Source organism: Trachypithecus francoisi, unplaced genomic scaffold (genome assembly GCF_009764315.1).
Source record: "Trachypithecus francoisi isolate TF-2019V2 unplaced genomic scaffold, Tfra_2.0 Contig01585, whole genome shotgun sequence".
NCBI lineage: Eukaryota > Metazoa > Chordata > Mammalia > Primates > Cercopithecidae > Trachypithecus > Trachypithecus francoisi.
In genome coordinates this window covers 5098427-5112126 of record NW_022681444.1, presented here as the reverse complement: position 1 = coordinate 5112126, position 13700 = coordinate 5098427, and the positions used below count along the sequence as shown (strand labels likewise).

General features: G+C 48.7%; 1 protein-coding gene across 5 annotated transcripts in view; it reads right to left on the bottom strand.

Moving 5' to 3' along the window:
- Positions 1-13700, bottom strand: part of LRSAM1 (leucine rich repeat and sterile alpha motif containing 1) — a 56959-nt gene that overhangs the window by 21561 nt on the left and 21698 nt on the right. For all 5 annotated transcript variants that reach the window (XM_033191703.1, XM_033191712.1, XM_033191710.1 and 2 more), the window contains 6 exons: positions 10227-10357; positions 5233-5262; positions 4685-4807; positions 4211-4350; positions 2927-2971; positions 1123-1193 (listed from right to left, as the gene is read on the bottom strand). In XM_033191703.1, the coding sequence (XP_033047594.1) occupies positions 1123-1193; positions 2927-2971; positions 4211-4350; positions 4685-4807; positions 5233-5262; positions 10227-10357 (540 nt within the window). The remainder of the gene's footprint in view (positions 1-1122; positions 1194-2926; positions 2972-4210; positions 4351-4684; positions 4808-5232; positions 5263-10226; positions 10358-13700) is intronic.

Here is a 13700-nt window from a genome sequence, read left to right as displayed (position 1 = left end):
GAGGTACTTATAACAGTCAAATCCATACACAGAAAGTAGAATGTTGATTCCCAGGGGCTGACGGGAGGGGGCCATGGGGAGTTAGTGTTTACTAGGGACAGTTTCAGTTGAGGAAGATGAAAAAGTTCTGGCGATAGGTGGTGCTGGCAGTTGTACAACAATAACGCCACAGAACTAATCTATTTTAAAATGAAGGCCGGGCACAGTGGCTCACGCATGTAATCCCAGCACTTCAGGAGGTCGAGGCAGGTGGATCACTTGAGGTCAGGAGTTTAAGACCAGCCTGGCCAACATGGCAAAACTCCGTCTCTACTAAAAATACAAAAATTAGCCTGGTGTGGCGGTGTGCGTCTGTGATCCCAGCTACTCAGAGGCTGAGGCAGAGAATTGCTTAAGCCTGGGAGGCGGAGGTTGCAGTGAGCCAAGATCACACCACTGTACCACTGCCTGAGCGACAGAGCGAGACTTTGTCTCAAAACATAAATAAAATAAAGTGATTAAGATGGTAAATTTTACATGATGCATATTTTACAATAAAAAAAATGAAAATGGTATCATCCCACTTCCCACTTTTTATGAACACTCCCCATGATAACATGTTAATGGGATGCTAATACCAGAGCGCCACAGCACATGGATCACCAACATTTATTTAAATAATCCTCTTTTTGGGAACATTTGGACTTTCTTTTTGTTTTTTTGAGAAACAGTCTCGCTGTGTTACCCAGGCTGAAGTGCAGTAGCGTGATCACAGCTCACTGCAGCCTTGAACTCCTGGGCTCACGTGATCCTCCAGCCTCGGCTTCCTAAAGCACTGGGATTACAGGCATGAGCCCCCACACCTGGCCCATTTCCTCCATTTTGTAGCTAAGAAAACCAAGGCTTGGAAAAGTTGGGGAGCAGTAATGTCCCTAAGGTCACATGGTGGGTGTCTGAACTGGGACTCTGAATCCACGTCTAGGCTGACTCCAGAGCCTGTGCTCCATGGCGGGACTTGACTGCCCCTCTCGAGGGCCAACACTCAGTGCCCCCTCCATGCATGGCCAACAGAGGGAGGGCCATCTACCCTGCCAGCCCAGCCAGCAGGCAGCGTGCTCACGAGCTCCCCATCCCGAAACTCACAGGCAACCTCACGTCGCCGCAGGTTCTCAGTCTCCTCCTGGGTTATGGACATCAACTGTTCCATTCTTATTCTAGAAAAAAATCCGTCCATTCATTCAGCAAATTAAACATTTCCAACAGGAAATCCCAGCAGATGAACACCACCTCCTCCAGGAAGGCCTCCTTGATTTGGCAACCTACACCTGGATGGGCTCTCTGGATGCCTAACACATCACAAGCAACCCTTGGGGCCCTGTTCGCCTTCAGCCTGTAGTTCGAGTATCTTGTGTAAAAAGATGGACACTCCCTTAGAAAATGGGCAAAAGAAACAAATAGCCAGTGCTGAAATTCAAGTGATCAATAAACATCTGGAAAGATGCTTAACATTACTGGTAACTAAAGAAAGTAAAACCTTTTCACCTACTAGGTTGGTTGAGATGAAGAAAACTGGTAACTGCTGGTGCTGGTGAAGGTGATGATGGTGGAGAAATGCGCACTTTCCTAGCCTGCTGAGAGGAGTGTCAACTGGCAGAATGTTTTTGGGAAGGTAAGCTAGCACCTAGCAAAATGTCCTTTAAATATTTCCTTCACAAATAGTCATATGGCCGGGTGCGGTGGCTCGCACCTGTAATCCCAGCACTTTGGGAGCCTGAGGCGGGCGGATGACTTGAGGTCAGGAGTTTGAGACCAGCCTGGCCAACATGGTGAAACCCCATCTCTACTAAAAATACAAAATCAGCTGGGTCTGGTGGCACCACGTCTGTAGTCCCAGCTACTCGGGATGCTGAGGCAGGAGAATCGCTTGAACTAGGGAGTTAGAGGTTGCAGTGAGCTGAGATCGTGCCACTGCACTCCAGCCTGGGCAACAAAGCGAGACTCCATCTCAAAAAAAAAAAAAAGATATACGAAAAATTCTGCTTTAAATATAGCCTGTCACTTTTTCCATTAGCAATATGTTAGGTTTTCCCTTAATGAGGAATATTATTCAATAAGACATTTAATGGCTGCAGGTTATTCCTCCATACATAATTTATGTAACTAAATAATTTTTCTTTCCAGAAATGTAGATTTCTTTTCTGAATTTTTTTTTTTTTCCTGGAACCACAGGCGCCCACCACCACTCCTGGCTAAGTTTTGATTTTTAGTAGAGACAGGGTTTTGCCATTTTGGCCAGGATGGTCTCGAACTCCTGACCTCAAGTGATCTGCCCACCTCGGTCTCCCAAAGTGCTGGATTACAGATGTGAGCCACTGCGCCTGGCCTTAACTTTTTATACTAGGAATACAGTTGGACATTATAAATATAGCCTTATTCATGTCTCTGAATGTTTTTCAGGAGTTTACATATGTTTTAATGAACTTGAAGGGAATGATTCTTTGTAATTAAATATCCTCTAAAGAGGTGAATCTCCTTATAGCTTTAGGGAAATGTCCTGGCACAATCCTCTGGAGAATCACAAGACATTCCCTCCTCAAAGCTGCCCTCCTCGGCTGGGCGCGGCGGCTCACGCCTGTAATCCCAGCACTTTGGGAGGCCGAGGAGAGCGGATCATGAGGTCAGAAGATCGAGACTATCCTGGCCAACATGGTGAAACCCCATCTCTACTAAAATACAAAAAATTAGCTGGGCGTGGTGGTGCACGCCTGTAGTCCCAGCTACTCGGGAGGCTGAGGCAGGGGAATCGCTTGGACCTGGGCAGCGGGAGTTGCAGTGAGCTGAGATTGCGCCACTGCACTCCAGCCTGGCGACAGTGCAAGACTCCATCTAAAACAAACAAACAAACAAGCAAAAAAACAAAACTGCCCTCCCCTGGAAGAACACTTACCTTTCATTTTCCAGCGATTTCAAAATCTCGGAGCTTTTCTTTTGTCTGTGGAGAAAATCATAAAAGGTCCCGGCAGTCCCCAGCAGGCCTGTTTCCTGTCTCACTGCCCTGGCTGTGCGGAGGGGTGTAGGAAATGGGCTGGGGGCACCTTAGCTCTACTAGCTGGGAGCTCTGGGTTCTTAGCCAGTTACTGAAATCACTCAAGTCCCAGGTTTCCTCACCTAAGAAATTAGAAGAATAAAAAAACCCAGCCAGGCACGATGGCTCACATCTGTAATCCCAGCACTTTGGGAGGCTGAAGTGGATAGATCACTTGAGGTCAGGAGTTCGAGACCAGCCTGGTCAACATGGAGAAACCCTGTCTCTACAAAAATTAGCCAGGTGTGGTGGCTGTGGTCTGAAGAGCAGAGCAGGAAATGGGATATCTGAGAGCTGAGCCTGTAGTCCCAGCTCCTTGGGAGGCTGAGGCAAGAGAATTCCCTGAACTGGGAGGAGGAGGTTGTAGTGAGCCGAGATCGCACCACTGCACTCCAGCCTCAGTGACAGAGTAAGACTCTGTCTCAAACAAAACAAAACACAAACAACCCAGCTTCTTGGTGAATTTGTAGAGTTAATGAGGAAATAGATGTAATAAGCTGGCACATAAGAAGCACCCAACAAGTGACCAGTTACCTGAACTCATGCAGGTACTGTGAAACTGACAGGTGATGGAGGAACAAGTGATTCAGGGTTAGAAAAAGGAGGCCTGGAAGCAGCAGGGCATATGGCTAGAGCCTGTTTCTGGAATGGTCCTGCAATGGACCCCCTCACTAGACTTCTTAGGCTTCTCTGGCACCATGTCTCCCCAGCCCCATCAAGATCTGCTCTCAGTAGCTCCTACCTTGCATAGAGTTTGTTAAGGCAAATCTCACTACAGGTGAATAGCTGACCTCAGTTCAACCGGTTACGTAGAACCCAAAATACTGGAGCAGATGTGATCCCAACTATTGAGTCAAACCCACTCACTTTATAGATGGGAAGCTTGGGACCCAGTGGGGAAGCACTTGCCTGAGGCCACAGGTCCAATCTGGTAGCAGTCTCATGCTAAGAAACCAGACTTTGTAATGCCTGGGTCAGATTCTTTTCTCTGTACGCTGGTGCCAGCTGAAGCACCCAGACTGGATCCTGACAAGGGAAGCCCAGGGCAAGAGCAGAGGTGGTGACGGAAAAACACACTCCTCCTGGCTCCTCAGGGGACTGCCTGGGGAAGGACTCTGGGGCTGGGGCCGAGGAGCAGAGCCCAACCTCTGATTCTCCTGCAGCAGCTTCTGGATCCGGCTGGAGATGTTCTGTTCTGTCTGCTTCAGCTGCTCCTGCAGCCGCTGCCGCTCTGCGTCGAGGTGGCGCTGGCGCTCACTCAGGCCCTGCTCCAGCCGGGACTGCTCCTGCAGCAGGGGGTGGGGGTCCTGAGCCCCTGGGACCCCCTCAGATGCTGTGAAGGGTACTGACTGGGGTTAGGAGGCTGTCTTTCCACCCCGCCTTGCCAGTCCTTTCTGTGTGGCTGCGGGACAGCTCCTCCTGGCAGGCCTCAGAGTGTCCATCTGCACATGGGGAGGCTGGCCTGGGTGATCCGTAAGGGCCCTCCCAGGTGCTGGGGGACAGAAGGAAGTGACAGCTTCATCCCACTGCCTTTCCACACCCCAGGGACCTCGCCCCAAGCCAGGAGGCCACTGGTGGGGGGGTGCAGCCAGGCTGGACCCCAGCAGGCAGTTCACAAACCTCCTTGACCGTCTGAAGGATCTCATCCTTCTGGCTGCTGCTCTGCTGAAGGAGCTGGGCGTGCTCCCGCTGCCCCAGTTCCAGGCGCCGTTCGAACTCGAGTTTCTCCAGCATCTTCTGTTCCTGCAAGACACAGATCCTGGTGACTGTCAGCACAGGCCCTGGGGCAGTTAGGACACAGAAGTAGGGAGAATCCACCCCTTAACACCAACAGTGCAGGTTCCAGGTCTTCATGCTGAGCAACCCCCACGCCCCTCCTTCCAGGGCCCAACTGTAATAAAATAAGCTGTTAACAGGAAGAGGCTGGTGGTCTAGAGCCTGGGGCTGGGCTCAACCCCTCGGAGCCTCAGTCTCTGCACCTGTCACATGGATGCTCTACCACCCACCCAAGGCACGTGAGGATGCAGCAGACCGTGCGTCTAAGAGGAAGGCACTACTGTGACCTCTAATTCTGAGCTGGCAAGAAGTCATTTTCTCAAATATTTTCTGAGCTGATTTGAGATCTTTAATGAGAAAAGAGTGACAGAAGGGTAAAGGCATTTTCTTACCTTCCTCTTCTCATAGTCTGAGAACCTGTTCTGGGAGGAAAAAAAGACAGTGGTCAAGAGAGGGTGGCAGCAGCGGTTCTCCCTGGCATGGGCACCAGGAACCCCTGGGTGGCCTGATGTTATACAGACTCTGGCCCACCCCAGACTACTGCCTCAGAATGGTGGGGTCAGGGGATGAGGGGATCCGTATTGATCAAGGGCATCCGGTGGTTCCAGTGGACACCTGATGAGAACCCCTGGGCTGCCACTGTGTGCGTGACACCATAGGAGAGGGCTCTTCAAGACAGTTGTGGGATGCAGCCCTGAGCAGGGATGGTGGTCTGAAGAACACAGCAGGAAATGGGGTATCTGATGCCCATGGATGTCTGCGTAACACACCTACAGTCCACCAAAATATTCACAATGCACAAAGGTGTGGGGACAACTTCATGTAGAATTATTCAAAAGAGCAAAAACACTGGAAATAACTCACACATCTATCAGCGTCTGTACGTAAGTCATGCTGCATCCATAGACTATTACACAACTGCCAATGGGGTGAATGTGTGTGATCCCTCACCTGTGTGTAGCACGATTCTACTTTTGCAAAAACATCATCAAGAAAACTCAACTTTCAGCATATGTGTGTATGTATTGAGTCAAAGGTCAGGAAGGACAGTCATTAATCAGTCAACGATGACTACCTCCAGGCAACGGGAGTGCAGGGTGGAAGGGCTGACATTCACTTGGTTTGTAATTGTCTGTATTGTTTAAATTTATTATAAGGAGCAGGTATATTGTTGGAGCAACACTTAGGAGCAATTCTATTATTGATGTTTAATTAATTATTGATGTAATTAAACATCAATACATACATACACAAGAGTTAGGTTTTTTTTTTTTGAGACGGAGTTTCGCTCTTGTTGCCCAGGCTGGAGTGCAGTGGCACAATCTTGGCTCACTGCAACCTCCACCTCCTGGGTTCAAGCAATTCTCCTGCCTCAGCCTCCTGAGTAGCTGGGAAAACAGGCACCCACCATCACACCCGGCTGATTTTTTGTATTTTTAATAGAGACCAGACTGGCCAGCATGGTGAAACCCCATCTCTACTAACAAAATGCAAAACTTATCCAGGCGTGGTGGCGGGTGCCTGTTATCCAAGCTACTCGGGAGGTTAAGGCAGGAGAATCACTTGAACCTGAGAGGCAGAGGTTGCAGTGAGCTGAGGTCATGCCACTGCACTCCAGCCTGGGCCACAGAGTGAGACTGTCTCAAAAAGAAAAAAGAAAACAATTCTATCATCCTCGAAAATTCCCTCATGCCACTTCATCATCAAATCCTCTTCCCACTCCAGCCACTGGCAACTACCTATCTGCTTCCTTTTTTTGTTTTGAGTTTTCTTTTTCTTTTTTGAGACAGGGTCTAGCTCTGTTACCCAGGGTGGGGTGCAGTGGCGTAATCTTGGCTCACTGCAAACTCCAACCTCCTGGGCTTAAGCCATCCTCCCACCTTAGTCTCCCTAGTAGCTGGGGCCACAGGCACGTGCCACCATGCCTGGCTAATTTTTAAATATTTTTTGTAGAGACAGGGTCTCGCCACATTGCCCAGGCTGGTGTTTATTGAGTTTTCTTTTTAAACATAAGAATGGAAATAGACTAGCCCATCCTGTTCTGCAATCTGCCCTTTTCACTAATCCATGCATCCCGGCGAGTCGAGGCTCAAATGCTCCATCTCATGGTGTGCACATGACCCAGGGGCAGCCTCTTCCCACCGACAAACATTTGGGGGGCATCCAATACTACAAATAAGGGTGCAATAAACACTCCTGCAAATGTCTCCTCGTGTAAGCATTTCTCTTGGGTATACATTGAGAAGCAAAACTTCTGGATCACGGGCTGTGCCCATGAAAATTTTTGACATCTGGAGGGTGTGGTGGTTCACACCTGTAATCCCAGCACTTTGGGAGGCCAAGGTGGGCAGATCACTTGAGGTCAGGAGTTTGTGACCAGCCTGGCCAACATGGTGAAACCCCGTCTCTACAAAAATACAAAATTAGCCAGGCATGGTGGTGCATGCCTGTAATACCAGCTACTTGGAAGGCTGAAGCAGGAGAATTGCTTGAACCCGGGAGGTGGAGGTTGCAGTGAGCCAAGATTGCACCACTGCACTCCAGCCTGAGCAACAGAGTGAGACTCTGTCTCAAAAAAAAAAAAAAACAAACAAACAAAAAATTTTTTTTGACATCTACCGTCAAATTATCCTCCAAAGTAGTGATATCAATTTTCACTCCCAAGAGCAGTTTATGAGGACACCTGTTTCCCACACTCTGGCCAACAGAAATTGTCATGTCAAAATGTATGCCAATCTCGAGGAAGGAAATGGTATTTCAATGTTGTTTTAACTTACATGCCTCTCCTCTGATTACCAGCAAAGCTGGCATTTTTATTTTTATTTTTTATTTTTTATTTTTTGAGACGGAGTCTCGCTCTGTCACCCAGGCTGGAGTGCAGTGGCCGGATCTCAGCTCACTGCAAGCTCTGCCTCCCAGGTTTACGCCATTCTCTAGCCTCAGCCTCCCAAGTAGCTGGGACTACAGGCGCCCGCCATCTCGCCTGGCTAATTTTTTTGTATTTTTTTAGTAGAGACGGGGTTTCACCGTGTTAACCAGGATGGTCTCGATCTCCTGACCTCGTGATCCGCCCGTCTCGGCCTCCCAAAGTGCTGGGATTACAGGCTTGAGCCACCGCGCCCGGCCAAAGTTGGCATTTTTAAATGTTTGTTTGTTGAGGTGGAGTCTCACTCTGTCACCTGGACAGGCTGGAGTGCAGTGGCGCAATCTCGACTCACTTCAACTGCTGCCTCCTGAATTCAAGTGATGCTTGTGCCTCAGCCTCCCGAGTAGCTGCGATTACATGTGCACGCCACCATGCCTGGCTAAGTTTTGCATTTTCAGTAGAGACAGGGTTTTACTACATTGACCAAGCTGGTCTCAAACTCCTGGCCTCAAGTGATCCACCTGCCTCGGCCTTCCAATATTTTTTCTATTGGGATGGTTTTCTTCTTACTGATTGGAAAGAGTTCTGGCCGGGCACGGTGGCTCAAGCCTGTAATCCCAGCACTTTGGGAGGCCGAGACGGGCGGATCACGACGTCAGGAGATCGAGACCATCCTGGCTAACACGGTGAAACCCCGTCTCTACTAAAAAATACAAAAAACTAGCCGGGCGAGGTGGCAGGCGCCTGTAGTCCCAGCTACTTGGGAGGCTGAGGCAGGAGAATGGCGTAAGCCCGGGAGGCGGAGCTTGCAGTGAGCTGAGATCCGGCCACTGTACTCCAGCCTGGGCGACAGAGCGAGACTCCGTCTCAAAAAAAAAAAAAAAAAAAAAAAAAAAAAAAAAAAAAGGAAAGAGTTCTTTCTACGTTCAATCTATGAATCCTTTAGCAAGTGACTATGTTGCAAATATTTTCTGAGAATGTGAACTGGCACAATTTTCCCATACAGCCTTCTCCTTCCTCTCTAATTCTTGTTGAACTATAAAATAATAATAATAAAATCCCAGGGCCGGGCGCGGTGGCTCAAGCCTGTAATCCCAGTACTTTGGGAGGCCGAGACGGGTGGATCACGAGGTCAGGAGATCGAGACCATCCTGGCGAACATGGTGAAACCCCCGTCTCTACTAAAAAAAATACAAAAAACTAGCCGGGCGAGGTGGCGGGCGCCTGTAGTCCCAGCTACTCGGGAGGCTGAGCCAGGAGAATGGCGTGAACCTGGGAGGCGGAGCTTGCAGTGAGCTGAGATCTGGCCACTACACTCCAGACTGGGCGACAGAGCGAGACTCTGTCTCAAAAAAAAAAAAAAATAATAATAATAATAATAATAATAAAATCCCAAAAGCATTCCCAGCAGCAGTGGAAAATGGGAAAGGGTGGCATCTAGGAACCAGAGATTAAGAGTCACTGGAAGATATGAAGCCAAATTCCTGGCAGCTGGCACTCCTGCCCGGTGATGGCCTCCCCTATCTACCATCCAGCAGAGGACCCTGGATCGTGAGCCTTGGGGATGGAGGCAGAGGGTACACCCAGGCTAATGTGGCAAACCCTTTGAGCTTCCTCCTCCATGTCATCCTGTGCTAGCTTATCGCCAGAACCTGACAGGGCCAGCCAGTCACTGGTGCTCAGACATGTGCCTGTCTGACTCCTTCACTAGACCCAGAGCATGGTGGGTGTGTGTTCCAGACAGTGAGTGGCATTTGGTTCAGAAGTATTTGCTGAGAGATAGCAATGAATATTGCAGACACAATCCCTATTCTCACAAAGCTTCATCCAGCACGGGAGACAGACATGAGACAGTTCATTTCCCAGAGTTCCTCATCAATTTAGCACTGTGATAAGTGCTACCAAAGAACCATGCAGGGCACTCTGAGAACACACAACAGGAGACCTGACCTGGACTGGAGCTTCTCAGAGGATGTAATGTTTAAACTGAGAACTGAGCATGGTGGCTCATGCCTATAATCCCAGCACTTTGGGAGTCTGAGGCGGAAGGATCACTTGAGCCCGGGAGGTTGAGGCTGCAGTGAGCTATGATCGCACCTCTGCACTCCAGCCTGGGCGACAGAGCAAGACCCTGTCTCAAAAAAAGGGGGGAAAAAAAAAAGAACTGGAGGATAAGACAAGTGAGTGAGGAGATTCCAGACAGAGGAAGCTGTTTATTCAAAGGCCCTGAAGAGGGAAGGGTCGTGGTTAGTTCAGGGAACAGAGAGCAGCAGGGAACAGCTTGTGCTTGGCAAGCTGGTGGGATGAGGCTGCCACAGCAGGCCTTGAAAAAGCAGTTCAACTTGTCGGGAGGCCAGTTCTAGTTCTATGGAGGAATCCAGGAGCTGCAGCTCTGAACCACGCAGCCCCCTTCCATTCCCAGCTCCCTCAACATGCACATGCACGCACACGCACATGCACGCACATGCACGTCCACGCACACGTACATACACATGCGTGCAGCAGGCTGGCTTGTCTTACCTGCCACTCTAATTCCTCCCTTGAGAATCTGTCCATGGGCCCATCGGGGCTGTCCCGAGAGTTCTCGGTTCCATCTTGCTCCAGAACAGGCAGCAAGTACTGAGAAGGGGGGTAGTATTCCAGCCCTGACTCTGTAAGAGAGGAGACACAAGCTGACCAGGAGGGAGGAGACAGCTGAGGTACCCGGAGACACCCGCTCCCACTGCCAGGGCAGCCGGCCCCGCCCTGACTCAGCCACTGCTCTCCTCTTCCCTAGCCTGGGCGCTCTGTGGTTTTCACCGGTCCTAGCCCTGGGCCTGGAATGTGGCAGGGGCTCAGTAAATGTCAGCAGAGTGAGTCAATGGGTACTGGCTACAGCTTCCACCCAAGTCAGAATGAGGTGATGAAAAAGCCTGAGATAAGAAGTGAAACCTGGGTCCTAGATCCAGCTCTACCAATAATTCCCTGAATGTGAGACCTTGGGCAAGATGCTTTCCTTCTCTGGCCATGTATTGTTTTGTCTGTAAAACTCCAAAGGGTTCATACCTTAGACCCACTTCCTATTTGGCTGTTTGTCTTTTTCCTATTGATTTGTAGGTGCTCTTTATATATTATAGTTAATAACCTTAGGTCTATAATATGTTGTAACTATCTTCTTCCAGGTGATAACTGGTCTTCTAACTTTGATGATGGTGTCCTTCCAGGGTAAACAAGTTGTAAGTTTTGATGTACTCAAAGTTATCATTTTCCCCTCATGGGAAGGATATAGTCAGGTCACAAGAAATGCTAAAAATGGGCAGAATACATATGAAAAATATCCACAGAATCAAGGAAGTGACATTAGAATAATAATGGGCTCTCTTGTTATCCATCCAATTAGCAGAGTCTTTAAGATAATACTGCGTGTTACGCAGGTTGTGAAGGGGGAGAAAGGTCCTCCCAGCCACTCCTCATGGGATGGACACAGGTGGGACCTCTTCCCAGGGCACCCTAGGGTGCTCATGCCCTCTCACCCACCCTAGGGGGAAGTGCACACAGTGACAGAGAGGTGTCAGTTCAAATGTTCAGAAAAGCAGGAAACTGGAAATGCCCTCCGTGTTCACCACAGGGATGGCTACGAAGCTACTGGCACCACCATATGAAATCCTGTGACCAGTTCAAGGGGATATTCAAACCATATTATGAGACCGGAAAAAACCCAAGACTTTTCTTGAGAGAAAAAAAAGCAAGGCATAGAATCACATCATATGATATCTTTCATGGTTTCTTTAATGTCTATTTTTATTTTTATTTATTTATTTTCATTTTTTGAGATGGAGTCTTGCTCTGCCACCGGGCTGGAGTGCAGTGGTGCAATATCTGCTCACTGTAACCTTCGTCTCCCGGGTTCAAGCGATTCTCCTGCCTCAGCCTCCCAAGTAGCTGGGATTATAGGCATGCACTACCACGCCCAGTTAATTTTGCATTTTTAGTAGAGACAGGGTTTTGGCATGTTGGTCAGGCTGGTCTCGAACTCCTGACCTCAGGAGATCCTCCCGTCTTGGTCTCCCAAAGTTATGGGATTACAGGCGTGAGCCACCACACCCAGCCTCTTTAATGTTTTTAAAAAGGTCAAAAAACAAATTATATATATATATACTTCTACATAGTTTAGGTAAATTGAAAAATTATTTCTTGGCCAGGCATGGTGGCTCACGCCTGTAATCCCAGCACTTTGGGAGGCTGAGGCAGGTGGATCACGAGGTCAGGAGTTCAAGACCAGCCTGACCAACATTTAGTACAATATTTTTGTACTAAAAATACAAAAATTAGCCGCGTGGTGGCACATGCCTGTATTCCCAGCTACTCAGGAGGTTGAGGCAGGAGAATCGCTTGAACTTAGGAGGCGGACGTTGCAGTGAGCCAAGATTGCGCCACTGCACTCCAGCCTGGGTGACACCGAGACTCTGTCTCAAAAAATAAAAAAATAAAAAAAATTATTTCTTGCTGGGCGTGGTGGCTCAGGCCTGTAATCCCAGCACTTTGGGAGGTCAAGGCGGGTGGATCACCTTAGGTCAAGAATACGAGACCAGCCTGGTGAACATGGCGAAACCCTGTCCCTACTAAAAATACAAAAATTAGCCAGGTGTGGTGGCAGGCGCCTGTAATCCCAGCTACTCAGAAGGCTGAGACGGGAGCATCACTTCAACCCGGAGGGACGGAGGCTGCAGTGAGCCAAGATCTTGCCGCTGCACTCCAGCCTGGGTGACAGAGTGAGACTTTATCTCAAAAAAAAAAAAAACAAAACAAAGAAAAAAGAAAAATTACTTCTCAAGCTGTGTAGTAGGTATACATACGTTCACTCCTTTATTCTTTATGACTAGCATATATCTAAATATTGCATAATTTCATTTTTTTTCTTTTTTTTGAGAAGGAGTCTCACTCTATCATCCAGGCTGGAGAGCAGTGGCGTTCATTCCACCTCCCTTGAACTCCACCTCCTGGGTTCAAGCAATTCTCCTGCCTTAGCCTCGTGAGTAGCTGGGACTATGGGTGCCCACGACCGTGCATTTTGTATCTTTAGTAGATACGGGGTTTCATGTTGCCCACGCTGGTCTGGAACTCCTGACCTCAAGTGATCCACCCGCCTGGGCCTCCCAAAGTGCTGGGATTACAGGTGTGAGCCACCACGCCTGGCCCAAAATCCTTTTTTTTTTTTTTTGTTAAACACAAGGTCTCTCTCTGTCACCCGGGCTGGAGTGCAGTGGTGTGATCTTGGCTCATTGCAATCTCCGCTTCTTAGGCTCAAGCAATCCTCCCACCTAAGCCTCCTGAGCAGCTGGCGTTACAAGTGTGCCACCAAGCTGGCCTAATTTTTGCATTTTTTGTAGAGATGAAGTTTTGCCATGTTGCCCATGTTGAACTCCTGGGCTCAAGTGATCCACCCGCCTTGGCCTCCCAAAACGTTGGGATTACAGGTGTCAGCCACCTTGTTCAGCCCCAAAATCTTTTAAAGAAAATAAAAGCTTTGGTCTAGCTAACTCAGCCATTGGCCAGGGTGTACACTGGAATCACCTATTGCTCGAAGACTCTGATTTGCATATGTGCGGGCTGGTGGCTATGACTGTAGCCACCCCCCTGCACTTTCTGTTAAAGTAAAATATAACATACATAAAGAAAAGAGCACAAAATCTTTCTCTCTTTCTCTTTTTTAAGATTAGTCAAGTGCAGCGGTGAGAAGAGGGGAACGAGTAGAACAAGGACTTAAATCTGTAATTGACTGAGCAATCAATCGAGATAACTCATCGCCTTTGGGCCAACCGAGAGCACAGAATCTTCACACAGAGCTTGATGAATGTTTAAAGGTGAACACACTCTCATGACCAGGAACCAGTGCTGGTTCAAAGCTCTGTGGAGACTGACACGAGCACGTTTTCCTTTGTGTCTGGCTCCATGCACTCCACATTGTTTGCGGACTCATCTAGGTTGTTGGAAGGAGCAGTGGCTCATTCTTTC